Here is a 24,474-nt window from a genome sequence, read left to right on the forward strand (position 1 = left end):
GCGAGGAGCGGGCCCGGAGCTCGGCTCGGCGCGGGGGTGCGGTAGCGCCTGCCTGGCTGTGCCCGTGCCCGTGCCCGTGCCCGTGCCCGTGCCCGTGCCCGTGCCCGTGCCCGTGCCCGTGCCCGCCCGGAGAGCGCCCGGCAGCGGCTGCTGGGAGCAAGGGCGGCCGCTGTGTGGGGTGCTCCCCGAGGGTTCCCTCCCCCGGCTTTTAAACTTGCGCCCATCCCCGGCGCGGCTGCCTCTTCTCAGCTCTTCCCGCTGTTGTCTGCCCTGCTGCTCTCTTTGACGCCTCCTCTCCGGAGGTCACCGTCTGTCTCCGGGCGCAGAGCCCCCCGGCAGCACCCAGCTCCCAGCACTTTCCTGGCCTGCAGCCGCTGACGGAGGCTTTGTGCCTGGCTCCTCCCGACCTGCCTGGCAGGGAACGCGCACAGCAAGCTGCAAACTGGCTTCAGTTTGAGGGCTCTTCCATCCCGCTGTGCTGGGAGAGCAGCGGCTGCTGGTGCTGAGTGCGCTGCTGATCTCCACTCAGCCAATTTGCGTGGGAGATCCCCCAGCACAGCCATAGTGGGGAGTGACTGGTCGCCAGCAGCCCTGCTCAGGTCAGCTGTGTCTGCACCGCAGCGGCTGGCGCTCTCCCTCCTGGGGCAGCACCCGGGTTGCCCAGTACGGTGGCCTGCTCCGCTAACAGCCGCCCTTCTCTGCCGGGGTCCGTGCTGTTTGCTCCCACCCCGGGCGCAGGAACCATCCCCGTGCTGGGTTTCATTTGCTCCTGCGTTGCACCCTTAGCACACTGGATTTACACCGCTCTCCCTCCTGCAATCCCCGCCTAGCCCCCATCCCCAGGGCTGCTTTCTCCCAGTAACACACACACCCACCGCTTGTTTAGATCGGAGTGTTATTTCTCTGTATGCCGTTGTTAAATGCTTGTCTGGAGAGGACCTTTGTCAGTAGGATGGGGGGAGCTGAGATCCCAAGGGATGGCTTTCTGGGAATGGTGGGGCTGTGGGATGCTGAACGTTTTGGGGGAGTGAAGCAGGGAGTGTTAGCAGCAAAGCCTAAAGAGTTAATTTCGGGAGCCTACAATACCCCTTTCCTTCTCCCTTGGCTGCCAGGAGAACCCTGCGGAGGGAGAGGAGGGGAAAACCATCTCTCCCCCGCTGCAGGGCAGCAGTCCAGGATGGGGTTTACTGAGTGCCAGCAGCTTTCCTTCCTCTGGGCTGGCAGGTCTGTACGGAGGAGGCTGGGAGCAGGGCAGAGCTGGCTGCTAGCTTCTTGCCACCTGCTCTTTGGGACTGTCCTCCTGCAGGTCCTCCTCATCCGACTGCACCACGGGGGTCTCGGCCCCCTCCTCACTGGTGTCCAGGCTGTTCAGATCCGTGGAGACGGAAGACGTGGAGGAAATGCGTGACTTGCTCTCGGCTGTGTTGGGCACTTGCAGGGTGATTTCCTCTGCGCACTGGTTGGCATCTGCCCCTGGAGGAGAGAGCGGTAACAGAAGGAAGAAAAACGCTTCTGGAGGTTTCTTTCTCCCTGAGCTTCATGGATAGCCCCCCCCAGCACTTATTCTTCAGCAGGCTGCACTTCCCCAGCCGCTCCCGGCAGCTCCCAATGTGGCTGCCATGGTCATTCCCCATCTCACACCCCTGCCTTGGCTTTGGGCAGTGCCACACGTTCTTTCCTCGTTTGTGGCAGTGGAGCCTTCTCAGTCTCACGTGAAACACGGCTTGGAGCCATGCTGTGTGAGGCCGTCGGCTGCAGCAGGCGAGGAGGCGTTCAGCTTGGCCTCGGTGAATCACTACAGCGTGCGTGTGTGGGGAGGAAGGTGCCGGCGCCCCAGGCTTTCCCCGTGGGACCCAAGCCCAGCTGCCTGGGGTCTGGCTGGGAGCTGTAGGGGTCCTGCAGCCTCCTCGCACGGTGCAGTGAGCTCTGCAGTGTGGTGAGCACCTGGGAAATGGCTGGGGGACCTGGGGAAGACACTGGGGGCAGGAAAGGCTCCCAGCCTGGCCCGCAAAAGGCTCGGACTGCATGTACCTGTCAGGGGCCCAGCAACGCTGCTCTCCTCTGTCCCACAGCCCACGAACACGTCCACGGTGTCCTGATCTGACAGGTCCATCATGTCCATCTGCTCCAGCATGTCCACGTTCACCTCCATGGAGGAAATGCTGCCTAAGGGGGCTGCAGAGACAGAGGCCAGCGGAAAGGTGAGTGTTTGTGCCAGGCGAAGGGCACCGTAAGCCCTGCACAGGCAGGACCCCCAGGAGGGGGCCAGCCTTGCTGTGGGAAACTGAATTCTACTTGCTGGTAAGAGGCCCCCAGGAAAATCCTGTTTCCTTAAAACATCCCACTGGAAGCCCCTCCTGCCTCACTGCAGTCCTTGTCCCTGTCCCAAACTGCTGTTTGGTCTGAAGCCAGTGACTATGCAGGGCGCCAGCCTGGGTACCCATGTGCAGTGACTGCAGTTAAGTGGTGTGAGTAATCCGCAGCACACCCACGCTGCGCGTGGGTGGTCCTGCCTCAGGGCAGGACATGCGTGTCCCTGGCTGCCTTTGGGCTGGGAACGTCCCCTCTGATCTCTAACGCCCACGTCATTGTGCCCTGAAACACCCCCAGCCCCGTGCCGGCGCCCACAGCACTCACGTCTCCGATGCTCTAGCTGCAGGTGAGATATAGGGAAGAAGAAATCCACGTCATGCTGGAAAACCTCCTCAAAGAACTTCTGCCGGTCCCGTAGTTTCAGCTGCTGCTGCTGCATGTGCTCTGCATCCAGGCTCCGCTGTGCCTGCTCCATGTCAGCTGGGGAGAAAGGTGAGGAGGTCAGAGCAGGCAGGGCTGTCTGAGCCCTCCTGCCTGTCCCAGCTCACGCGGCACGGCCGTGCTTTACCAGCGCACATTGATTTAGTCACCGTGAATAGATGTTACCCGCCGGAACGGCAGCGTCACCAGCACCTGCTGTGCTGGAGCCTCAGATCTCGCTTGCGAGATGCAAGGCAGCCAGGAGTTGGGAGCTCATGCGCTATATTTGTGGCTGCTGAGGTGAATTATGGAAGGGGAAAAGGGTGGTGGTGTGAGATCAGCCATGGTTTGCACATGTTCAAGTTTTAGTTTCCTTGCTACGAAACAGGGTTGTCTGTGAATGCTACCAAACAGGGGAAACTCCCAGGGACAAGAACTGGGGTTAGTGCTCCAGGCTTTCTTGGGCTGAGGGATGCATAAGGAATAAAAGGCATCAGCAACCCCGTCGCTCCTGCACACGCGCACCCCTGCCGCCACCGTCGCTATAAATACGGCCGCACCCACGCTCACAGGCTCCCCCGCTCACATCCCCCGCTCGCACAGCCAGCTTGGCTTCTGCCTGCACAAACATTTTCATTCCTGTAATTCCTCCCGCGGTTCAGCGCCGGTGCCTGCGTCCCCAGCTCGCACAGGAGGGAGTGATGGGAGCCCTCGGGCTGTTGCTGAAGGAGCTTGCTGCTGCATCCCTGGGCCTGGCACCTCCCTTTCGGGTTGGGTACCCGCAACGGCAAGGTCCCAAATGGCACAGAAGGGCTGCGGCTGGTGGCCCTGGCTGCTCCCAGGCTGGTGTTTGACCTCAACCACTCCAGATTTCCTCTCTGCTGCTCTTGGCCCAGCCGGCACAAGGAAAATGTGATTATTGGAGCAGGCAGTGCAGTAGCCAAGGAAACCAAACAAACATCCTCTGCTCTGCTTGAGCACTGCCCAAAACCCTCCGCTGCTCCGGGCTGGGGAGGAGGGAGCAGGGTGAGCAGCATCCCCACCCTGTCTGGCAGGAGCAGGGGCGAGGACAGCAGGGGGGCTGGCTGTCAGCGCTGTGTAGCAGCATAGGACCCAAACTGGAGAGAGAGCAGATGTCCTGGACATCAATGTTACATCTCCCTGAGAGCCCTTTCAGGGCTCCTCTGCACCCCATTTCTGGGGCATCCTTCAGCTAAACCCCATCGTCTGCAGGCGCCTGCCCCGGGAGGCCAGGTTGTGCCTGCAGCACAGCGCGGGGGTGCACTGTGACTCAGGACCAGTCACCACATGCTTTCTGCAAGAGGCTCTGGTCCTCTTCTGGCTGCTCAGCGTCTCCCTGCGATGCCCAGGGCCACCATCCTGGCTGCCTGAAGGGGCCTTTGCCTTGGTATGTCTGACCTAAGCACCGGGCGCCTGCTCTGGTGCAGAGGCTCGGCGTGCTGTGCCACCAGCCGTGGTGGTGGACGCACATACTGGTGACACTTTCCACACAAGGCTGACCGGCAGCTGCAGCCCAGTGCCGCTGGGGTAAGGCAAAAACCTCCTGCCTCTGCAAAAGAGAATTGGAGGCAGGGACAAGGAGGGGGTGACCGGGACACTGATTATGGAGCTGGCTCCCTTCAGCAGCTGGAGCCAGCCCTGTCCTGTCTGTCCCAGGCAGAGCTGTGCGCCCAGCCCAGCTGTGCCAAATCCATGGCAGACTGACGCAGTTCACCCAGGAGAGCCCGTCGGGCTCCAGCCACAGGGAGGCTGGGCTCAGGGCAGAGGCTGCGCTGGCTGCCAAGATTCAGGGTGACAGACCGGCTCTCCGTGCGGCATCTTGCCAAAGGGACTCCAGTGTGGAGGGAAGGAGGAGGGTCTCTAAACCCTCCTGCAGCGCAAATACAAAATAAACCAAGATGCTACGGGCGCTGCCCCGAGTGCCATGAGCCTGGCTGGTCCTTGCCATTAATGTTCTCGCCGCCGAACTCTCCTCAGCACGTGACCGATACTCAGGGTAAGGGTGCTTGGGGAGAGTCAGGACGGGTGCTGGTGGCAGCATTCCTGTGGGCGCCAGGATTTCTCTTGAGGGAGAAATTAGCAGGACCTGTTTATGAACTTGTTTTCGAGCTCTCGCCGGGGAGTCAGGCACGAGCACTGAGATCCCATTATGTACAGAACGCCGGCAGCTGGGCTGTGCTCGGCTCTGCCTGACCCGTGACCGCCGTGAGAGCCGGGGACGGAGCCTTTCCCCCCTCCTGGGGCTCTTCCGGGCCTGAGGGGAGCGAACAGCCCTGCTAGTGTAGCCACCTCTCAGCAACCCTCGCTGGGGAAATAAAGGCGAGCGGCGTTCCCTGCCGCGGCCCTTCCCCGTGTGACGGCCGGTCACACTCGCCGGCTGTCAGTCGTGGGGATTGTCTCATCCGGCTGGCATGTTCCCACCACGGGACACGTTCGCACACACAATGCGGCCCCTGTGCACCGTGGGGGATCTGTCGGTACCTGCTGGTGGCCTGGCTTTTATTGCTATTGTCATGGTTATTACTACAGCCCCCTCAGCCAAGGGGCCAGAGGCTTATCAGCATTCAGAGCCAGGCTCTTCCCCGCTGGCTGAACCGCCCAGCGCGGCTGCGACGGCACCAAGCGCCCCGCTGCCTTCAAATCCTTCCGGCTCTCACGGCTTATTAGCCAGCGCTGCTGGGAGAGGAACCGGGGCCAAACGCTGGTGCGGAGGTTGGGCAGGATCCCCCCGGGAGATGCAGGCAGGGATTTCCTTCTCGCCTGCTCGCAGGCAGCTGCCTGGGCGAGGACACTTGCCCTGCTGCTCCCTGGCTCGTGGGCGCGGCCACGGTGGGGAAAGGCGCGGGAGGGCTGGCTGCGAAGCAAACCGCTGCGAGCTCTCCCATCCACACCCTCGCCAAAGCGGACTGGGAGAAGAGCAATTCCTGGGGTGCAGTTAGCATGGGGAGAGGGCCAGACGGGGCTTGAGGGTGCTGGGAGCACCAGCTGAGGGTGCTCTTGGACCCGGCGTCCAGACTGGGAGTGGAGCACGGTTCAATTGCCTGGCTGCGTTTCCTCTGGGAGGGGAGGCGTTTTTAATTTTCCTTGGCCCGCGGGATCGCGATACAACCTCCCCTCTGTGCCGGTGAATAGGAGGGGTGTATCTGGGGGTGGGAGAAGGCTTGTTAGTGGAGGCACAAGGCCAAGAGGGGATGGAGACAGCCTTTTCCTGAGGCCACAGCTATGCAGTACCTTGCAGAGATTTTAAAGAAGGTCCTGAAAACGATCTGGGCTGTCGAAAGGGACAGAGGTGATGGGGAGGCAAGCAGGGCTTAAGCGAGGGGTCACTCCAAGCAGGGGCCAGTTCCCTGCTGAATGAAATCGCTGGGACAGGCTGGCTCAGCTTTTGCCCTTCTCCCTGAACTTTCCCAGAGCCTGAACCTCTGACTCCACTCCTCCAGAGAGACCCAGGGCATCCCACAGCTGCCCAGTTTGCCGGACTGCACTTGTGCTGCTGGTCCCTGCATGCAGTGCTGCGAGGAGATCGCGTGGGGGGAAGATGCAGCTCCTTGGCTGCCACAGCATCTTCCAGGAGGCCCTGCAGAGATCACAGGCCTTTCCCTATCACCCTGCCCCAGCCAAACCGCTGTGGGACAAGTGTAAATCCCAAGGGCTTTTGGCTCCTTTAGCCTTGGGAGAAGCAGCTGGTGTGGAGAGCTGGGAGAATCGCGCTGGGTCAGCGCGGAGACGGGATGCCTGGACACACCGGCCGCCTGAGCATGAATTCCCAGAACGGTCTTTTCTCAATCAGCACGTCTGACCCCGTGTTGCAGCACAGTAAAAAATAACCATAGCCCCGGCAAGAGGAAGCGCACCAGGCGAGTGCGAGGGAGGCAGTGGTTTTGGCAGAGCCACTTGCTGGGAAAAGCGGGGGGAGAGGGAGGACATGGCACCTTGTAACCCCTGCCTGTGCTGCGGTTTCATCGCCTGCGCTCCTCTGAGCGATCTCCAAATCCCCTTGTGTCTCAGCACTAAAAATATCGCTGCTGCCCGGAGCTCCTTCCCCGGCAGAGCCTGTGTCATAAGACCCTGCTATTTACGGGGCCCGGTTTCGATTCTTGCAGAAAGAAGTGTGAGGACAAGAAAGCCAGGAGGGCAGCGCAGTGCCCGAGGAACAGCGTGTAAGCCCGGGACACGGATCCGTGTCCCCCCTGTCACCCCAGCCGCGCTCACTGGTGGGTTTGCTCTGCTCAGCCTCCTCTTCCCCTAAACCCCACGGGTGTGGGGCATATCTGCTCTTCCCGCGGGCCTCGGGGCGCCGAGGGCTACCGATGCCACTCCACGACAAGCCCGTGGCCCAACAGGTCCCCGAGCTCAGCACTTCCCGGGCAGGTGCCCCCCATCCTCCGCACATCCCCATCCCAGGCACGGAGCTCGGCGGGCTGCTTTGCGAGGGACATCGGGCGGGTGATGCGGGGTTGGGGGGGGGGGGATGCGGACAGCCCGAGCCCTGCCCCCCCGCCCGGTGCGGTGCCCCGCTCCCCTCCCGCCCAGCGCACCCCGCGGCCGGTACTCACCGGGCAGCCGCCGGCTGCGGCTCTGCGCCCCGGGCCCCGACATGCGACGACCGGTTCAGGGACGGGACGGGATGGGACGGAACGGAACGGAACGGCACCGAGGCGGTTGGGTTCAGCGCGGGGCGGCCGCCCCCCCACTCCCTGCCGCCGGCCGCCGCTCGCCCATGCTGCGCGCTGTGGGGCGGGGCCAGCGCGGGGAGGGGCGGGGCCAACGCGCCCATCCCCGCGGCATCGCGCCGGCTGCTGCGTGGCCGGGGTCCCGGGACTCCTGGGATGGGGGTGGTCTCCAGGCCCTAGGGAGGGTCCTTGCAGAGGGTCCCCGCGGAAAGCAGGGTCCCCGCGCACGGTGCCTGGTCCCCGCGGAGGGTCTGTGCCTTCCCGGGACCCATAGAGAGGGATGCAGGGTCCCTGGTCCCCCACGGAGGGGCACTGCAGAGGGTCCCACTCTCACCCACGGCCGCCCGGGCAGAGCTGTGTCTCCGCAGCGCCGGGCTACAGGTGCCCTGCTCCGGCCGGGGCTGTGTCACGCGTGGGGTGGGCAGGGCTGGAGGCGGGGGTCTCTGTGCCTGGGCGCAGTCACCACTCATGCTTTCTTTTTTTTTTTTTTTTTTTGCTTTTCTTCTCTAAATGCCCAGCTCACGCCATCACGGGGGAGAGACGACAGCACGCTGCATGGGTGGGCCAGGGGCTCTCTCCCCAGCTCCCCCCTGGCCTTCTGAGACCCCCATCCCCCAGCAGATCCCAGTCCGGGGTGTTTTCTCCCACGTTCAGCCCTGCGCATCAGGGCTGCTCCTTGGCAGCGAAGCGGACTTGGCCCGTATCTCAGCAGGGTGAGTCAGTGCCTCGCCGTGCCCAGCGCCAGCTCTGCCCGCAGCCCGGCCACTGCCCGGACGGGACGGGGGGGGACCCACTCTGCCCTTTTCTCTGGCTATAAGGGAGTTTCCAGTGTCTGGCGTGTCCCGCCTGCCCCGCTCTCAGTGTGTTTGTCTCACTGTCTGGATGATTCAAGATAACTGGGTATTGTTTGTGACCAAGCTCTGTTTTGGCTACTGTTGCTTTGCTGTCCCCCCTTTTTCCCCCTGAGAACTCCTGCTGCCAAAAAACTGGCTGATGCTTGGGACCCTGTGCCTGCGCCCTGTGCACTTGCCTGTAGCTGCTGGCTTCAGCTCACCCGCATGGCAGTGGTCCCGAGGGATGAGCTTTGCCCACGTGAATGTTTATCCTTACCCAAAAAGCACCCTGAGCCCTGGCTGATGGCTCCCCCCTGAATGTGGGATGCCAGTGCTGTGGCTTGGCCCTGGGATGGCCGCTGTAGCAGGACGGGGGCTCATGGCCTCCGAGGAGCTGCAGGAGCAAATCTCTGTCGGGTACCCAGCTCTGGCTCGCTCACAGCTCCGTGTGGTCTGGCATGGCCTCCGGGCAGCATCAACCGCTCACCACCATCCCTGCTGACCCCCTGCCCTGCCGGCGCGGAGGCGAGGAGGCAAGGCCAGGGAATTAGCTCAGGTCTCTGCTATGTGACATGTCTGTGTTGGTTGGCACCGGTTACTACTGCGAGGCGTGGAGACGGTTTCTGTGTGCTCAAGTCCCCCGGAGCACCCTGAGTTCCCCAGGGCTCACTGCAGCTCTGTGAGGATGGCATGTGTGGGTGCTGCCCGTGTAGAGCGACGCGCACGCAGCCCCCCTGACACTGCGGCCCCTCCGTCCTGCCTTGCTGGGAGGGGGTTGGAAGAGCAGTGATATCATCGGCACGGAGCCTGACTCATCCCGGCTCTTCAGCACAAGCCGTGCCGCTCAGCGGGGCACCCATTTTATTCCAATTAAACCAACACAGGCAAGCCAGATCCACATAATGATTTTTTTTTTTTTTTGCTCTTGGCCAAGCGTGCCCACCCCTGGCCAAAAGGTGAGAGGGGACAGAGGTGACGCTGAAGTCAATGGAGAATCTCCACTTCTGATAGGGAGCCCTAAGAATAAGCTGGATACCTGCAGGGTCTGCCTCGGCTGCCGCAGCATCCCCACCTCCCTTCTGCCTCCAGTGACGGCACCGTCCTGTGCCAACAGCCCTCGCCCCAACCGCAAATGCCCAGGTCCTGGGGAGGTGTCCCCTGGACATCCGGGTCACAAGCTCAGGTAGGAATGACGCCTCCTCTCCTGCTGCCAAAAGTCCCCAGGGGAGCCAGCATCAAAGTGCACATGTCATCAGGAGAAAATGTAACGTGACTTGTTCCTCCTGCCCTTCCCGCTCAGGTTTCTCCGTCTATTAGAGGTCTGGGAAGTGAGTCAGGGAGCTGCGGGCGAGGATGGAGCTGGGGAGGAGCCGGCTACTAAGGGAAAGGTGACCCAGTGCCAGGCAGGTGAATCACTCGCTGGTGAAAACAGATCTTATTCTCTAGGAGGCGTGCATGGACAGGGCTGGGAGTGAGCTGCAGCTTGACTCCATCACTAAATTGTAGAGTCAAGAGCAAAAGCAAGGCAAGGCTGCTTTCCAAGTAAATGAGGTGATGTATTACACGGGAGCAGCTCGGGGCCCGCAGCTGGCAAGGCTCCAGCGACCCGTAGTCCTGCAGCTCCCTTAAAAGGGACGATTTTAGTCCAAGACAGCGGGGAGACAGAAAAAGCCATAAACACCCTCGAAGGAACGTGGCTGCTGAGAAATGAGCATCTCTGCGGGGCAGGACCGGGGAGGTGAGGTGGGGGAAGCGGGGCTTTGCCAGGGTGCGGCCCGGCTGGGGTTCACAGCACCACTCCGTGCCAGGAGCCGGCGGGATCCTCGGCCGTGTCCTGCCCTGAGGAAGGGGAGCCTGGTCCCAGCACTAGCGGTCCCTGCACGGTGCTGGTGGAGGCTCCTGCCAAACCCCGGCGCTGTCGTGTTCCTGCGTCCTCTGGCTCCAGACCATGCAGACATCCCCGACGGCCAGCTGCTGGCACGGGAGCTGGTAGAGCTGGGAGGCCGTGTGCGGGCAGCAGGACACCCAGCCGTGGCCCCAGGCTAAGGAGTATTCCTGCAGCACCTCGGCAGACACCTGGGCAGAACGAGGAGAGGTCCCGCGTCATGCTGGGGCGGGGGCAGCCCCTGGCCGGCCACTCTCGCCTGCTTGCCCCACAGTTTGGGCAGGCTGGCTCCTTCCCAGTCTTGCTGGCAGCCATGGTGCGTTTGCCCCCAGTAAGCCCACCAGCCCCATCAGATTCTGCAGCTCTTTTTTACCCTCCCGCATCAAGGGAGGTGAACCGAGGCCGTGCAGCATGTCAGTGGCAGAGCTGGGGTTCACCCACTCCAGCGTCCCCAGCTGCTGACCCTGTCTGCTGAAGGGACTGGGCCAGCCTGGCCTCAGAAACGGCACCGATCCGGCCATCAGGAGGCCAGGAGCCACCCAGGGCTGGCCAGTCCCACTCTGCAATAATCTTTGCAGAGCCCATGGAGTTGTTTTGGTAACAAGAGCTGCAGGAGCACGAAGGGCAGTTGCTTGTGCTGGTGACTGCCACGTATCCTGCGTGTTTGGGCACGGGGTCCCTGACTCCCCCAGTGTTCCATTTTCGCTGTAAGGTGGTACCTCACCCACCTGCCTGTCCTGGTCCCCAAAGTAGACCTGCAGGCAGGTGAAGCCAGTGCGTGGGCTCCTCCTGCACCAGAGAGGGGCTGAGGCACAGATCTGCACTTGCCGTGCACCCCAGGAAATCCTCCACCTCCAGCTCCTCCACCCTCTTCTGCCGGCCCCCAGGCAGTGCCGTCATGGAGCTGTGCTGGAAGTGGGGCAGCATGAAGGCCGTGCTCGCTGTCGGCAGCAGCAGGGACCGGAGCTCACCAGTGCGGGATGGGGTTCGGTGCTGCCAGTATGCGACCGCGGGGCAGAGCAGCTGGGCATAGACCAGCCCGTAGCATGGTCCCGCGGGAGACACGGTGATGGAGGCAGAAAGGTGGGCAGGGGCGGGCGTGGGCATAGTGGGGACATCCTTTGTGTTAGCAGGTGGCTTCTGCTCACCCTTGGCAGGTGCCACCACCATCCCTAGCCCTCCGGCCTGCCTGCCTGTGTGCTGCCTGCTGAGTGATGCCCAGACTGCGGCGTGCAGGCAGCTCCTGGCTCCCTGATAGTTTTGGGAGGTGCCCTCAGCGTGCGAGGTGCCCCAGCCCCTTCCGCAGGCAGCCACGGTGCCTGGAGGCTGCCCGCAGCCCAGTGCTGCCCCATCAGCAATGCCCGCTGTGCTGTCAGCATCCCTCGCACGTCCTGGCAGAGCAGATCTTGCCTGTGGCTGCCGGATCCCCGCACAACCACTGGCTTTGCCCAGTTGGGCGAGAGCCTGGCAGCACTGGGCTGGTGTGTGAGGGATTTCAGTGACGGTCCGTGTAGGGCCACTGTGCGAAACTGCAAGCTGCACACAGCTGTGAGAACGTGACCTTGGAGAGGGGAGGTAGGAGGGCTGTTATCTCGGAGAGGGGAGCTGGGAGGGCTGTTATCTTGGAGGGGGGAGCTAGGAGGGGTGTTATCTCAGAGAGGGGAGCCAGGAGGGGTGTTATGAAGCAGGATGTTGCTGCTATCCAGAACCGCTGTTAGCCAGCAGGGCACGTACTTGGCAGCCTTGCTGCGTGCGCCAGCCACGCGTGCACCAACGCCTGGTCAGTACTCTGCCGCTGAATCTGCTGAGGGGATAAACAGAGGTGGCTTGGAGTGGAGGAGAGAGAAAGGACCCAGAGCACACTCTACGAACAACAAGAGACGCCCTGAAGGGGCTGCGCCTACCTCCCCTCTCTGCTCTGACCCCGCTGATCATCACCCTCCTGCTCGGCGGTGTCTCCGGCGTAATCGGGGTGGTAAGACTCTCACAAAGGGAAAACAATACGCTGGTAACTGCTTATGCTAGGAGCTGTAACTGCTTATGCAAGGCTATAATAGAGCAATAAATACTGTTTTAAATATCATATGCTGGGTGAACTTCGTGCATAGGAATCCTACGAACCGGGTACAGCTGGAGGAGGGCGGCTGGCAGGACGCAGTCGGAGCCTGGCTGCCCAGGGCCGTGCTCGGCCGGGTGGGTTTTCCTCTCCGTCAGCTCCCGCTTCTTTGCGGGCAGACAGAGGGGGCTGAGCCGTCCCACGTGGCGTCTGTTCTCACTGCCATCAGGCAGTCCTGTGTCTTGGAGCATCGCATGGGCTGTGGGCAGGTCCCAGCAGCGCTGCTTCATCTGTCCAGCCCAGAGAGCGGCAGCATCTAGGAGAGCACGGAGCGGAGGGTTGCAGAGGATGGGGAACACGGGGTGCGCGGTGGCTGCCATGCTGGCAGGGATCCTGCACCAGCAGCATCATTCCCCACGCTTCACCCCTGCGGCCGTGGGAGGTGGGGTGAAGCCGTGGCGTCTCGGGGAGGCCCAGGCTGTTGCAGGGGTTTGCCGGGTGCTGTGTTACCCCTCTGGCTGCCTGAGCTTCAGCTGTGGTTCCCACCATCCCCGCAGGTTTCGCCTCCCATCTCTTTGTGATGAGCTGCCGGCCCCATCTGCCCTACGAATGCTCCCCACGCGAGGGAAATCCCACCAGCTCTTTTTACTGCCACAGGGGCTACAAACACAGCAAGCTCTAGTGCCAGAGCCCTGCCATGCAGGATGATTTTTTTTTTTGTGCCGTAATAATGCTTTTTTCCCTCTCATCAGCTTCAAAACTCAAGTGGTTTTAACGGGAAGGCAGCGTGAGCCAGCCGGGGGTTGTGCCATGGCCCCGCTCTGCAGCACCCTCCTGGCTGTGCGGGATCAGCCCCCAAATGGGATCTGCAGCCTCCCTGCCTGTCTGCAGGGGTCCCTGGGGACAGAAGAGGAAGGGACTGTAGGAGTAGGACTGGTGGGCAGGGCAGGGCTGCAGGAGTTTGGGAATCTTGGGAAGGGATGGGATTGCAGAATTTTGGGAATCCTGGAAAGAATCAGGATCGCACAGTCAGTGGGTTGTGGAGAGCAGCAGGCTCGCACGGTGAGTTGGGGAATGTTGGGCTGTGGCATACGGGTGCGTCCTCCCCACTCTTGGCACCTTGAGGCTGGTGAAGGGGTGCCATGGGGCCCGTGGGTGCGGGGAGAGGGTCCCGAGGGGCTGCGATGCTGGGAGGTGCGGGGTGCAGGTGCGGGTGAGGACAGGGGGCTGCCCGGGGGCTCTCGTTAGCCGAGGCCCCGCCCCCTCCTTAATTAGTCCGCGGCCAAAGCCGCTCATTAGCTGCGGAGGGCGAGGAGTGCTGTTGGCTGGGAGTGTTACGGGCAGCGGTACCGGTACCGGTGGGGCTGGAGCCCGATGCCAGCCGGCGGCGGGATGGGGCAGCGGCGGGGCACGGCCGTGCTGCTGCTCGCCATGGGTAAGGATGCCCGGGCGGGGGTTTGGGGTGCCCGGGTGAGGGAGGGGCTGTTTTCCCCGGTGGGCTCTGGGGTGCCCGAGCCGGGGGTGATGCGGGATGCTCCTCTCCTCCCTGGGTCGGTGCTGTGCATCTTGTCCTGGTCCTGGCTGCCAGTGCTGAGCCGGCTGTGCCCCCCTGCCTGCCCCCGGGGTGCTGGTGCTGGGTGTGGGTGGGCAGCCACGGCAGGCTGGGAACGGGGTGCCCCTGCATTGGTGCCCTGCCTGGGCAGAGCGGTTCTTTCAGGCTCTCAGCAAACACAGGCAGGGCTGGGAATGTGTGAGGTTTGTGTTTGTGTCCTGCATGGAAGGGGGACCTCACCGTGCCTGGGTGGCACTGGCACTGTGGTGGCCCAGGGGTGCCCAGTTCACCCTGACAAGGAGGTGGGCCCTGTTCCCAAAGGTCTGGGTGCTCACATCGACCCCCTTGGTGGCTGGCAGGGCACTTGGCTGGGCTGCTGGCATCGGGCACTGCCTGTGCCAATGTTTACCAAGGCTTCTCGGACTGCGTCCTCAAGTTGGGGGAAAATATGGCCACGTACAATGAGGTGGATGGCATTGAGCTGCAGGGATTGCACCGAGTCTGTGGGTGAGTATGGCCCCATGCTGGGACCCCCTGTGTGTCCCACCCTCTGGGGTTCGTCCCTGGAGGAGTGTGGGTTTTGGGGTTTTCTGTGGTGCATGGCCAATGTGACTTTTTGGCATTGCTCCTGTGTCACTTGCTGCTGTCTGAACTTTTCTCCCCCTGCGCTCCTGGATCCCACCAGTGCATGCACATGTGCTCCCCACCTTGCTCCAGTTTCAGACAGTCCCAGAGAGCTCCCTGCGTCCATCTGTCTGTTTGCTGCATGGCTCTGGAGCAATAGCTCCAGCCCCCAGCACTTATCCTGTAGCCCCTGTGGCAGGGTGGGGGGCAGCTGGGACTGGGCAGTTGGTGGAGGCAGGTAGGGCTGGGATGAGGAACTGATGCCGCCGCCAAGGCAAGTGGAGGGTCCCCGGCCCTCCCACCTGCCCTAGCTGAAACTTTGGTTGTTGCCTGAAATAGAAAACACTTCAACAAAACTTTTCAGCACAAGGAGACTGGAAAACTAAGTACTCCCCGTTTTAAGAATGTATTTATTTTGTCTGTGCCAGCAAACACGCCAATGGGAGGTTGGCTGTGACCTGCTCTTTCTTCCCCCTTCTCTACGGGACAGCCTAGCTCAGGGTGAGAATCCTCTCTGGGATGCGGCTGGAGGCTGGGTTGAGATAGGAGCTGCTCTGCTTTGGGCTGTAATGTATACTTTTTTTTTGAACATGTGGCTTCTTGGTATCAGAAAAAAGCAAGCACACAGCCCAGCACGTGCTGTGGTTGACTGCCTGAGGAGCAATTCCTCTGCTGAAACTCCCATCAAATCTGTGAGATGAGGTTTTTTTATAGGCCCTGGGGCACCAACCATCACAGAACAGATCCTGGGATCTTCCCTGCCAGCACAACTGGGGCTCCGCACTTTGGTACATGCCAGCTTCTGCCGGTCCCACTGCACGGCTAGCCAGGCTTGCCATGGCCGGAGGAAAAGTTGATGATACCCTAGTTTCCTGCCAGGAAATATTTCTGAATTATTGGCCTTTAACTCTCAGCCTTCTCTTCTGCCATCTGCTTTCCCGGCACCATGGTCCCCTCTCTGGGAGTGCAGGTGAGGGAGGGATGTGGAGCTGGGAGCTGGCATGGTGCTGGTGGCGCCTTGGCGCTGCATGTGCAGTGCTGCCCTGGAGCTGGCCTGGGCAAGTTGCTTGACAGCAGCTTGCCTGGCTCAGCAGACGGAGGCTGCGAAGGGCGAAACGCTGGGAATTGCCGTCCCAGCTAAAAGCAGAACCAGGTGGGAGATGTCATCCCCCTCTGCTTTCCTCCGGCCATCCTTTGCCCAAAGACACCGGCCAGGTTTAACTCTCACCTGGCAGAGCTGCCTGCTGCTGCCACAGCTCCAGAGCAAGTGTGAGGTTACCTGGGTTGGCACCAGCTTTTCTCATTATCTGGGGACATTTCTTCTGCCACAGTGACTTGGTTTAATGAACTTCCTGACAGCTGGTGTTCTGATGTAAGCCCCGCAGGAAAACTAAGTAGAGTGCACATGTCCGTGTGTCTGCACAAGGTGTTTTCTCCAGCGCAGGGCACTGGAACGAAACCGAGCTGTCCCCTTCCCGTGTGCAGGGTCCCTGCTCGGCCATCCGGGCTGCATCTCCTTCCAGAGGGGTGGCACGTGTGCCTGGTGTCCTGGCAGGATGGGGAAGGTGGCAGAGCAATTGCTCCTGTCCTCTAGTCAGGTCCTCAGCTTGCAGGTGAATTATGGCATGGAGTGCCGGTGCCCAGCCTCAGCAAAGGTGGGAGAGCAAAACTGAGGCAGAGGGGAGGGCAGGAGGGTGCCTTGGGGTGCGAGTCATTAGGTGCTGAGGCCAGGGAGCTGGCACGGACCCAGGGGTTGCTGCCTGTGGCTGGTCCCTGCCTTGCCCCGGTACCTGACGCCGGGGCATGCACTGCTCCAAAGGAGCTGCAAGACGAAACACTTTTGTGCAGCTCTTTTCAGGTAACAGAAACTCTCTTTCAAAGAAGTCATGGGGGAAAGGTTAGTGACAAGCGTGGTGTAAAGCCTTATTTGTCCCGTGGAGAAGTTTTTGTTTTGAAGAGGAGGCACTTCCAGGGGAGAGGATGGCCCGTGGCACTTGCTGAGACTTTTGGGCAGCCTTTGGGGAATCTGATACAGAATCTAATGACTGCTGAGTATCTGAGGATAGCAGGGCAAAAAATAATCAGGCTCATTCTTGTCCTCCCTACACTGGGTGGGGGGACACAGCCCAGCCTGGTACCTGCTGTCCTTGTCCTCAGACAGCTGGAGCCCACCCCTCCCTGCTCAGCTTGACACCTGTGGGCAGGGAGCTTGTTGGAAATGGCTCGAACCCAGCTTCTTCAGAGCGACCCTGCTTCTTCGCCAGAGGTAATGAAAGAGCTCAGGGAGGGGATAAAGCCTTGGCAGGCTGGATACTGCTCTGGATAAACGCAGCACAGGTCATCCTGTGGGGTGCTGGCCCCAGGGGGCTGGACCACTGTGGTGGTGTCCACTGTGCCTCTCCTGGGAGAATCTTCTCAGGGTCTGTGGTTTTCAGCTCTGTTTCTGCTAGGATTTTTCCCTGCTTGGTTCTGGGGGATGGAGGTGGGGGGGGGGGCAGAAATAATAATAATAATATATATATAAAAAAAAAATCCAAGTCACTGTCACTGGGGAGGCAGCCAAGGGGTCTTCAGTGAACAGCTCCTGGTTTGTTATGGCAGGACCATGGGTTATCTTTGCCCGTCTTGTTGTTTTTCCCTGGTGCTCCCTAAAAGCCCCTTTCCATTGAATGGCTTCTACTCATGCAGGGTAATCCCCAGCAGATAAATGGAGCTGTATCTAAAGAGACACAGTGAATAACTCCTCCTGCCCATACCCTAGTTACACAGCTGCGACCATCTGCAGGAGATGTTGACCTTCTCCTTGCTTTGTGCTTGCATTTTGCCCTTGACTCAGCTTGGAGAAAGCTATAAATGAAACATGCTGGCCCTTTGTTTCCAGCACATTTTAGATACTCAGGGGTACTTGGTACTGAAGGGAAACCTTTGTTGATGGAAAATAATGGCTTTTATTGACTTCCAGAGAAAGGAAAAAAAGTAATGAAATAATTTCAGTGTGTTTTGATGTTTGGTGTTTTAGCCAAGATGCTCTGGGAGGCAACGGAGGGGATGGAGGGCAACTTGCACAAAGCACAGAGGCTGTCGCTGCTCAAAGGGCAGGGCTGGGGCAGCGAGGCTCTGCCCAGCTCCTTGGTGCTGTGCCACTGTGAAGGGACTGATGGTGTGGTGTCTTCCCTGGCTGCAGGTACTGGGATGAATTTCACACGTGTGCCCTGACGGTGCTCTGGGAATGCCAGAAGGAAGCAGCAGCCATCTGGGAGATGCTGAGAAGGGAGTCTCGAAAAATCAAATTTCAAGGCAGCTTGTTTGACCTCTGCAGCCCCACCATGGCCCAAAGCTTTGCCTGGACCCACGTTCCCAATGCTTCTGTCCTCGGCATCCCCCTCGTCATCACTTGGCTGAACTTATAAACTGCAGCTCCGTAAGTATCGGAAGAAAGGTGGTGGCAGCATGTGTCGTGGGATCCTTCTGATCATTTTTTCCGTACCTCTGAGGAATACACTGTGCGATGCTGAGCGAACACTTGGCTCCTTCCTGCGCTATGAGATGTGGAAGAGCTCAGCAGCATCTCCTGGGTTTTGCTATTTCTCTGTAACTTGGAATAACGCCGGTCACCTTCTGCCTCAAGGCACAGATCTGGCTAACTGCAGAATCTGGGAACTTGTAGATACAGGGCAGAGGATTTGGGAAAAAAATGAGATATTTGTTGTGAACGGTGGATGCTTTTGCACTCTTCTATGGCTGCTGGAAAGAAACCTGCTTACTTTGACTCTTTCCACCAGATCAACTCTCCAGATTTTTGATGTGGACACTGAAAACAAGATGGGCACTTCTACCACTGGTATTTGTGAGGTGGAAGGGACAGTGTATGTCCTCTCAAAGGCAGAAGGCAGTCTTTACTGCACTGTACTGGCGTTTTTACCTTGAGGACATGGTGAAACCCCTGCTGAAGAACAATCACAGGTGCATGACCTCTTCTCTTGCACACATCTGAATTCCTGAGTAACTCCCCTGTCATGTGTAAATCCCTTCTCTAAGGAAATAAAAGGCAAAAATATTTGGGAGGAGAGGGAGTGTCAAACTAGCAGGACAAAAAGGATTTATAGCAACTGTTTTGCTTTAAAACTTTCCCCGAGGTACCCGTAAGCAGCTCTGTGGGTGGCAGTGTGTAATTCCAGAGTATTAAAGTTTGTTGTAGAGCCTACAGCATGGTAGAAGTGGTTTTCCTGGCTCTTGTTCAACAACAGTCTCCTCCTGTCTCCTTTGCAGCTTAGAGCATTGTTAGTTTTGCAGCTTCAGTACAAGCATGAAAGTATTTGCAATAGAGAGGTGCTTGCAAGTGATTTCTGGCTATGTTAGAAAAACACAACAAGCTATTGGGCAGTGCCAGGCAGTTCTGTGTTTTCAGGATGCTAATGAAGTTCTGTGCCCTGCCTGGCAGCGCGGGGCCGCAGGAGATATAACTAGCAGGCTATTTCAGTCCCACTTTTCTAGATGTGTCACACATCACTGTCTTTTCATAGATTGTTTGGCCCCTTAGCAGGACACTGGCTTTGTCTTCGGTAGGGGCAGGCAGCTGTTAACAGCTGTGGGGCTGGGGAAGCTCGTGGCTCCACATGGTCCTGAGAAACATTGAACGAGGACCTCACACTGATGGTCTGAGCGCTGTCTGCTGTGGGCATGGGCGCAGTGCTAGATACCACCAGCTGTAAATGGATCAGGAGATTCTGAAACAGTGTCCCCAAACCTGAAAACGTGCCTTACAGTGTGAGCAGGGGACCTGGGGCCCTGCTGGCCCCGGAGATCCCACTGGATGTAGTACAGGCGTGTGGGCAAGCTTCTCCCACAGCAAAGGATCTTTTTGCCAAGAGCGGTGTTGGGTCACCCTGCTCTTCTTTGGCACTCGCATGTTCTTCCTCTTACCTTTCCTATCACTTAACAGCAGGAAGGGATGACTAAATTGAGGGAAATTCCAAGCAGTAAGTCAGGGAGGAGCAGCTGCTGTTCCGACAGCACTTCAGTGCGAGGCACCTAGGCTTTGTACGGATAAGAGCTGTTACGTACTCAGCATCTCAGGCACAAAGCCTTACGGTAAGCAGTGGAGGGAGGGTAAACCAGATCACTGCAGAACTTGGAGTGAACCACTCAGCTGCTGTGTTTTTGTTTTGTTGTTTGTTCCCCCCAATCCCCCTTATTCTCCTCCAACAGCAGTGTATGCTGTATCATGTACAACCAAGGCTGGAGTCTTTTGGATCCAAATCCCGTACCTGCTCTTTGTTTGGAATAGGTGTTTAATGCCTTTAGGAAAACAAATAAGGAGAGGCCCCCAAACCCCACAACCTTTAGCTTCTCTTCAGATCTCACAACTTCCTCTCTGTTAAATTTTTCTACTTTTAAACAGCTTTGGGGAAAGGGAATGTAAAAATCTCAGCAGAGATCTCCAAGGAGTCTTCTTTTTATAAATCCATGGATGCAAATAGCCAGCTGACACTACCGGTGTCTCTAAGAAGAGCAGGTGTTGGGGCGTATCTTCCCTGGAAGCAAATCCCTCAACTATTGCACACAAAAACCAAAGATTCATTAAGAAACAAAGACCATCTGCCACCACTCTGGTATGCAGCAGCAGACTTTAAAGCCAAAGGTGCTCCTAAATCTGACTGAAAGCATGTGAGCGAAAACTAGGTCTCACAGTATGGGAGTGATGAGTTTCAGAGGTTCCCTCCTCAATCAATATTTCATTTTTAGCAGCACTTCCTCTATGACTAGGACAATTACAGTAGATTTCCTTGAAAAAAAAAAGTAATATACAGATTCAGTCCTCATAGGTGGTCAGGAGACCTTTTTTTAGAAAGCATTTTTGATCCTACAGCATGCTTCATGCCGATGCAGTGCAGCTTGTTGGATTTCCCACAGCCTCAGTGTTAAATCCACGTTTGTCAAAGATTCTTCTTCTCTTGGCCTTGCTCTGAGTTTCTCTAGGTACAAAGCTGCACCCAGACTTCACCCCTGGCTGCGAGGGAGGTGTCTGAAGCAGTTACAGCATATCTCATGTACTCAGAAAGTAAGGGGGGAACTGTTCCTTGGTCCAAGGTTTTAATCCCAGTTCTTACAGGGAAAGAAAGATAGCACCTCTTTCAATAGTCTTACAGCAACTATGGGATCAGCTGCCTGTTCTCCTGTAAGAAATGGGACGAATGTGGCTTCCCCTCCTTGCTGTCATATTCACTGTAATTAATTAGTCTTCCAGCTCACACTTAAAGACCACCCCTGAAGAACACAGGAGTTCACGCTGCGCTTCGGTGTGGTGTTAAGCCTTGAATTAAACCTGCAAGCTTTCCCTGTGCAGGATTGGGATGTTCTTTCTCAATCACAGCCACAAAAAGCAGGAGAGGACAAAACGACCCTGGAAGAGTCTTAAAATATGACTGACATCATGCCAGTGTTTGTCAGCCCCGAGGCGAAATGTGCCCTCTGCTCTGCGCCCTGATCCCAATCGCAGCACACTCACGGCTCTTTTCTGAAGGAGATACTGGCACCTACTGGAAGACCAGTTTATATCTAGGCTGAAGGTAACTGGAAGCAAGGCAAGTATCCTTATATATGAGAAACAAGCAGAATTTGAGAAGGGATGAACTGTCTTGCTGACAGCACAGCACAGTTGCAGGGGAAGCCCTAGGAAGTGACCTCTGGGTGGCCCTCCAGCAAGCACTGGCTGCTGCTCAGAAAAAAACTTCTGTGAACTCTTCCCTCTGAAAGACTGCTGCTGTTACAAACTGTGCTTAAAGGGGTTCTTGGTCAGGAAGAGGTGTTGGCAAAATCTCAGAACATAAAAAGTTCTGTCAGAGCAAATGTAACCAGCAATCCTCCTCTGCAGCAGACTTGCCAAGTATTTAAAACATCAGGATGTTATCCTGCCTCAATTTATAGTATCTGAATATGAGAGCAGGAACTGAAATACAGCTCCCCCAGTAACAAAAGTCAATAGTGCAGCTTCAAAGAGTTGACCAACTTCTGCATTTCAAATCATCCCACCACCTACAAACAGAACTGGCAAATAATTTCTGCAAATTAACACTTACAAATATTAATATACAAAGGAAAATTACTCCAGCAAGATGCTGCAAAGGAGGGGAAAAAAAAGTCTTTGCTGTCATTTGGGATTGTACAAACCGCCCATCCCTCAGCTAAAACCGGGTGGGACGCAGGTCTGCTTGCTTGGGCTGTGGGATCTGGAGGAACCACCCGGCTTTGGCCCCTCAGCAGTAAGGTGTTGTCCCTGCCTGCCCACAGGTGATGTTTACCTGAAGTGCCTCTAGATAAAGGCACATCCTGTTACTCTGAGAAACAAGCAGCAGTCTCTCCCTGAACTAAACATCACCTCTAGCAGACCAGATCTGTTGCTAGACTTCAGAAGCCTGACAGGAAGACCTAGACAAGTACGAACAGCAGCGTGGCTCCAGACACCTTTGCAGGCTTCCCCAGCACAGCTCCAGCCTCGGGCTGAACACGTGGAGACGCTGGGTTGCCCACAGCCCTCCTGAAGCGAGGGTTATGCTGGATGACTTCCCAAGACGGCACTCACTGATGCCTTAAGTTCAGAGCAGAGGTATGAAATATTTATTGTAGGAAATCTTATGTGCCCTAGACAGTAGGCATCTTAAAGCCATGTGTTCTTTGGCCCCATCCTTCTGTTGCCATGGTACAGGCACTCATGGTATCTTCTGAAGTGCTCAGCTTCCCAGGAGAACCATAACACACTCAGAGCTACATAATATTTTTATTATTACAAAAGATTTCTTCAGCAAACTGCTGTCTGACATCTCTATGTATTAAACATGGAAACAGCAAACAAACCCATCTAACATTACAGGTTATTTAGGGTCTCAGCTGGTGATTCAGGTAAGTACAACTATTTTCTTTCTCCTCGTCCATTCGCTTCTTCCTTGACTTGTTTTCCAACCAAAGCCCACACAAACAAGTTACAGATGGGAAGCAGCAGCTCCCAACCCCACTGCTCACTGCGCCAGCTCCCACAAGAAGAGCTGACCACTGCATTACCCATACAGGGCACTCCCACATTTGCTAAATTCCAGATGCTCCTCACACATCAGGTTTTGCTACTTGGCTTTTAACAGTATCACGAGTGAAGAGTTTAAGAGCACACTTGCCATACAGTCGTATTAAATGCTTTGTGTTAACAAAATAAACAGCTGCTCCTCCTCTAGCATCAGCCGACAACAGAGGAGATGCTCACACTCATGCATCCAAGGTCCAAAAAAAAAAAAAGTCTAAACAGACCTGCTGTGCTTCTTCAGTGACGACTCTCAGGCATTAGATGCATTGTGCTGGAAACAATGAGAGAATGCAGCATGTTGTTGCCAGAGCGAGTCTATACGTTGGATTTGGGGGCAGAGTTGAGGGGGATTTCTCTGAGTTCTATCCTCATGCAGAGGTACTCCCCGATCGCAGCCATCAGTGCGGTGCACACGATGTGCACCAGCCACCACGTCAGGGTCGAGGGAAAGTGCGAGTTATAAATCCAGCAGCCCAGAAGGTGGAAGAAGTGAACGGTGACTGTGAAATCCAGGCACTGCTTTCCTCGGCGGATGAAGTACAGCAAGCCCAGAGCACTGCAAAATACAGAGCTCAATAAATAAACTGCACTGTGTCTGTGGGACAGGGGATACGGCAAGAGCTATTAGAAGTTGCCCGTGCTAACTATATAGCTGCTTTAGAACTTCTTAAATGTTTTAAGGATAGGTTGTTTCTGACCTTGCTCCCAGCTGCTGCAGCAAGACTTAAATGCTTACAGCTTTTTAATCATCTGATGGCAGGGAAATGAGCTTAGTTTAAAAATTTCTGCCTGGTGCTCTGCACAGTCTCCCCAGTAATCTTTGCTCAGTGGCAAAATACATTTCTGTTTATAGATCAGTGTTTGCTGAGATCCATTAATTCCAACTTTCAGTAAAGTCTCTTGCAGAAGCAAATCCTACTCCCATCTGGAAAACCGAGGCAGGGAAGTGAAATCACTTATCCAGGATCTAGAAAGATAGGAGTCAGGAGTTCCCAGCTGCCCTCAGCAGACATGCTCAACCAGGCACAGGGCTTTCGGGAGATGTTTTGAGAGAGGCAGTAGGTTACGATGAATTATCTTAAAGTTTAATGTTAAGAAAGGACAAGACACAGGTGCTCCAGCTAGCTGCTGACTTACCAGGTGAGCGCATTGAGGATGAAAGCCATCATGGAGAGCCTCCCCGGCGGGGTTGAGAAGCCTAAAATCTACATGGGACTATTAGTAGGAAACCAGGGCACAAATCACAGCCGACAGCACATCATCTCCTCCCGTGGCCCAGCTGCACCAGCACGGCCCTGTGCTGACCATGATGCGTAAGAGGGGCCTGAGCAGTTACGGCAGTCCTTCTAAGAGGTCTGTGTCTCTGCCTGGGGGTACCTATAGAAAAGGGACGGGTCTGTTTCTACACTGAGGGGTGCCACCCAAATAGGGTGCGGAGTGCGTGTGTCTCCATACTGGGCTTACCTATATGAGGGGAGTTGAAATTATACTGGGAGTGCCTATACGGGTGTCTGTCTCTATACTGGGGGATACCCCCTACACAGCTAGGTGCTGTTCCTACAGCGGGGGGTACCCCCTGTCCAAAGAGAGGAGTCTGCCTCCATACTGGGGGCACCTACACGGCCAGCAACTCTGCCTGTATATCCGGGGGGCTGCTACCTGGGCCGGCGGAGGCCTCCTCTCTACCGGCGTGCTACCCAGGGCGCGGGGGGCGTCTCTAACACCGGGCAACGCCTACACGGGGAGCGGGCTCTGTCCCCCCCCGCCCCAGGGGCCTGTGCCCACGGCGGCTCCCCGGGGCCCGGGTGGGCCCGCGCCCTCACCTCGTCGCTGAAGACCTGGTGGAGGGAGGGCCCGGTCCTGCCCAGGGCGCCGAGGAGGGCGAGCCAGAGCCCGAGCGAGCTGTAGTAGCCGGCCTGCAGCAGTACCATCTGCGCCACGATCAGCGCCGGGTCCCACACGTAGCTGCGGAACTGCGGCGCCATCGCCCGCCCGCCACAGCGCGCCGGAAATGGCGTCCGCC

At 57.6% G+C, this 24,474-nt stretch overlaps 3 protein-coding genes across 3 annotated transcripts; 1 reads left to right on the forward strand and 2 right to left on the reverse strand.

Moving 5' to 3' along the window:
* Positions 1-878: 878 nt before the first annotated feature.
* Positions 879-7,495, reverse strand: DBNDD2 (dysbindin domain containing 2). Its single transcript, XM_086761055.1, has 4 exons — positions 7,311-7,495; positions 2,638-2,793; positions 2,032-2,175; positions 879-1,473 (listed from the first exon to the last, which is right to left on the reverse strand). Exons 1-4 carry the CDS (start codon positions 7,351-7,353, stop codon positions 1,265-1,267), a joined length of 552 nt encoding a protein of 183 aa, XP_086617181.1. The 5' UTR covers positions 7,354-7,495; the 3' UTR covers positions 879-1,264.
* On the forward strand, positions 6,814-18,444 carry LOC104478218 (uncharacterized). Its single transcript, XM_086761053.1, has 4 exons — positions 6,814-6,968; positions 7,946-8,140; positions 9,195-9,443; positions 17,562-18,444. The coding sequence occupies exons 2-4, from the start codon at positions 7,983-7,985 to the stop codon at positions 17,785-17,787; spliced, it is 633 nt and encodes a 210-aa protein (XP_086617179.1). The 5' UTR covers positions 6,814-6,968; positions 7,946-7,982; the 3' UTR covers positions 17,788-18,444.
* A 3,694-nt stretch (positions 18,445-22,138) lies between these two features.
* On the reverse strand, positions 22,139-24,459 carry SYS1 (SYS1 golgi trafficking protein). The gene is made up of 3 exons (XM_086760578.1): positions 24,275-24,459; positions 23,589-23,656; positions 22,139-23,007 (listed from the first exon to the last, which is right to left on the reverse strand). Exons 1-3 carry the CDS (start codon positions 24,434-24,436, stop codon positions 22,767-22,769), a joined length of 471 nt encoding a protein of 156 aa, XP_086616704.1. The 5' UTR covers positions 24,437-24,459; the 3' UTR covers positions 22,139-22,766.
* Between the last annotated feature and the right edge of the window lie 15 nt (positions 24,460-24,474).

The sequence above is a fragment of the Chlamydotis macqueenii genome, chromosome 16 (genome assembly GCF_036417535.1).
Source record: "Chlamydotis macqueenii isolate bChlMac1 chromosome 16, bChlMac1.mat, whole genome shotgun sequence".
Classification (NCBI taxonomy): Eukaryota; Metazoa; Chordata; class Aves; order Otidiformes; family Otididae; genus Chlamydotis; species Chlamydotis macqueenii.

Excerpts from the sequence above, each read along its gene's own strand:
- DBNDD2 (XM_086761055.1), bottom strand. The coding sequence starts at position 7,353 with ATGTCGGGGCCCGGGGCGCAGAGCCGCAGCCGGCGGCTGCCCG. Across the intron at positions 2,794-7,310 it reads CCGCAGCCGGCGGCTGCCCG|CTGACATGGAGCAGGCACAG; the intron begins GTGAGTACCGGC and ends CTTTCTCCCCAG. Across the intron at positions 2,176-2,637 it reads GCAGCTAGAGCATCGGAGAC|CCCCCTTAGGCAGCATTTCC; the intron begins GTGAGTGCTGTG and ends CTGTCTCTGCAG.
- LOC104478218 (XM_086761053.1), top strand. The coding sequence starts at position 7,983 with ATGGGTGGGCCAGGGGCTCTCTCCCCAGCTCCCCCCTGGCCTTCTGAG. Across the intron at positions 8,141-9,194 it reads TTGGCCCGTATCTCAGCAGG|CGTGCCCACCCCTGGCCAAA; the intron begins GTGAGTCAGTGC and ends CTCTTGGCCAAG. Across the intron at positions 9,444-17,561 it reads CATCCGGGTCACAAGCTCAG|GTACTGGGATGAATTTCACA; the intron begins GTAGGAATGACG and ends CCCTGGCTGCAG.
- SYS1 (XM_086760578.1), bottom strand. The coding sequence starts at position 24,436 with ATGGCGCCGCAGTTCCGCAGCTACGTGTGGGACCCGGCGCTGATCGTG. Across the intron at positions 23,657-24,274 it reads ACCAGGTCTTCAGCGACGAG|ATTTTAGGCTTCTCAACCCC; the intron begins GTGAGGGCGCGG and ends AGTCCCATGTAG. Across the intron at positions 23,008-23,588 it reads ATCCTCAATGCGCTCACCTG|TGCTCTGGGCTTGCTGTACT; the intron begins GTAAGTCAGCAG and ends TGTATTTTGCAG.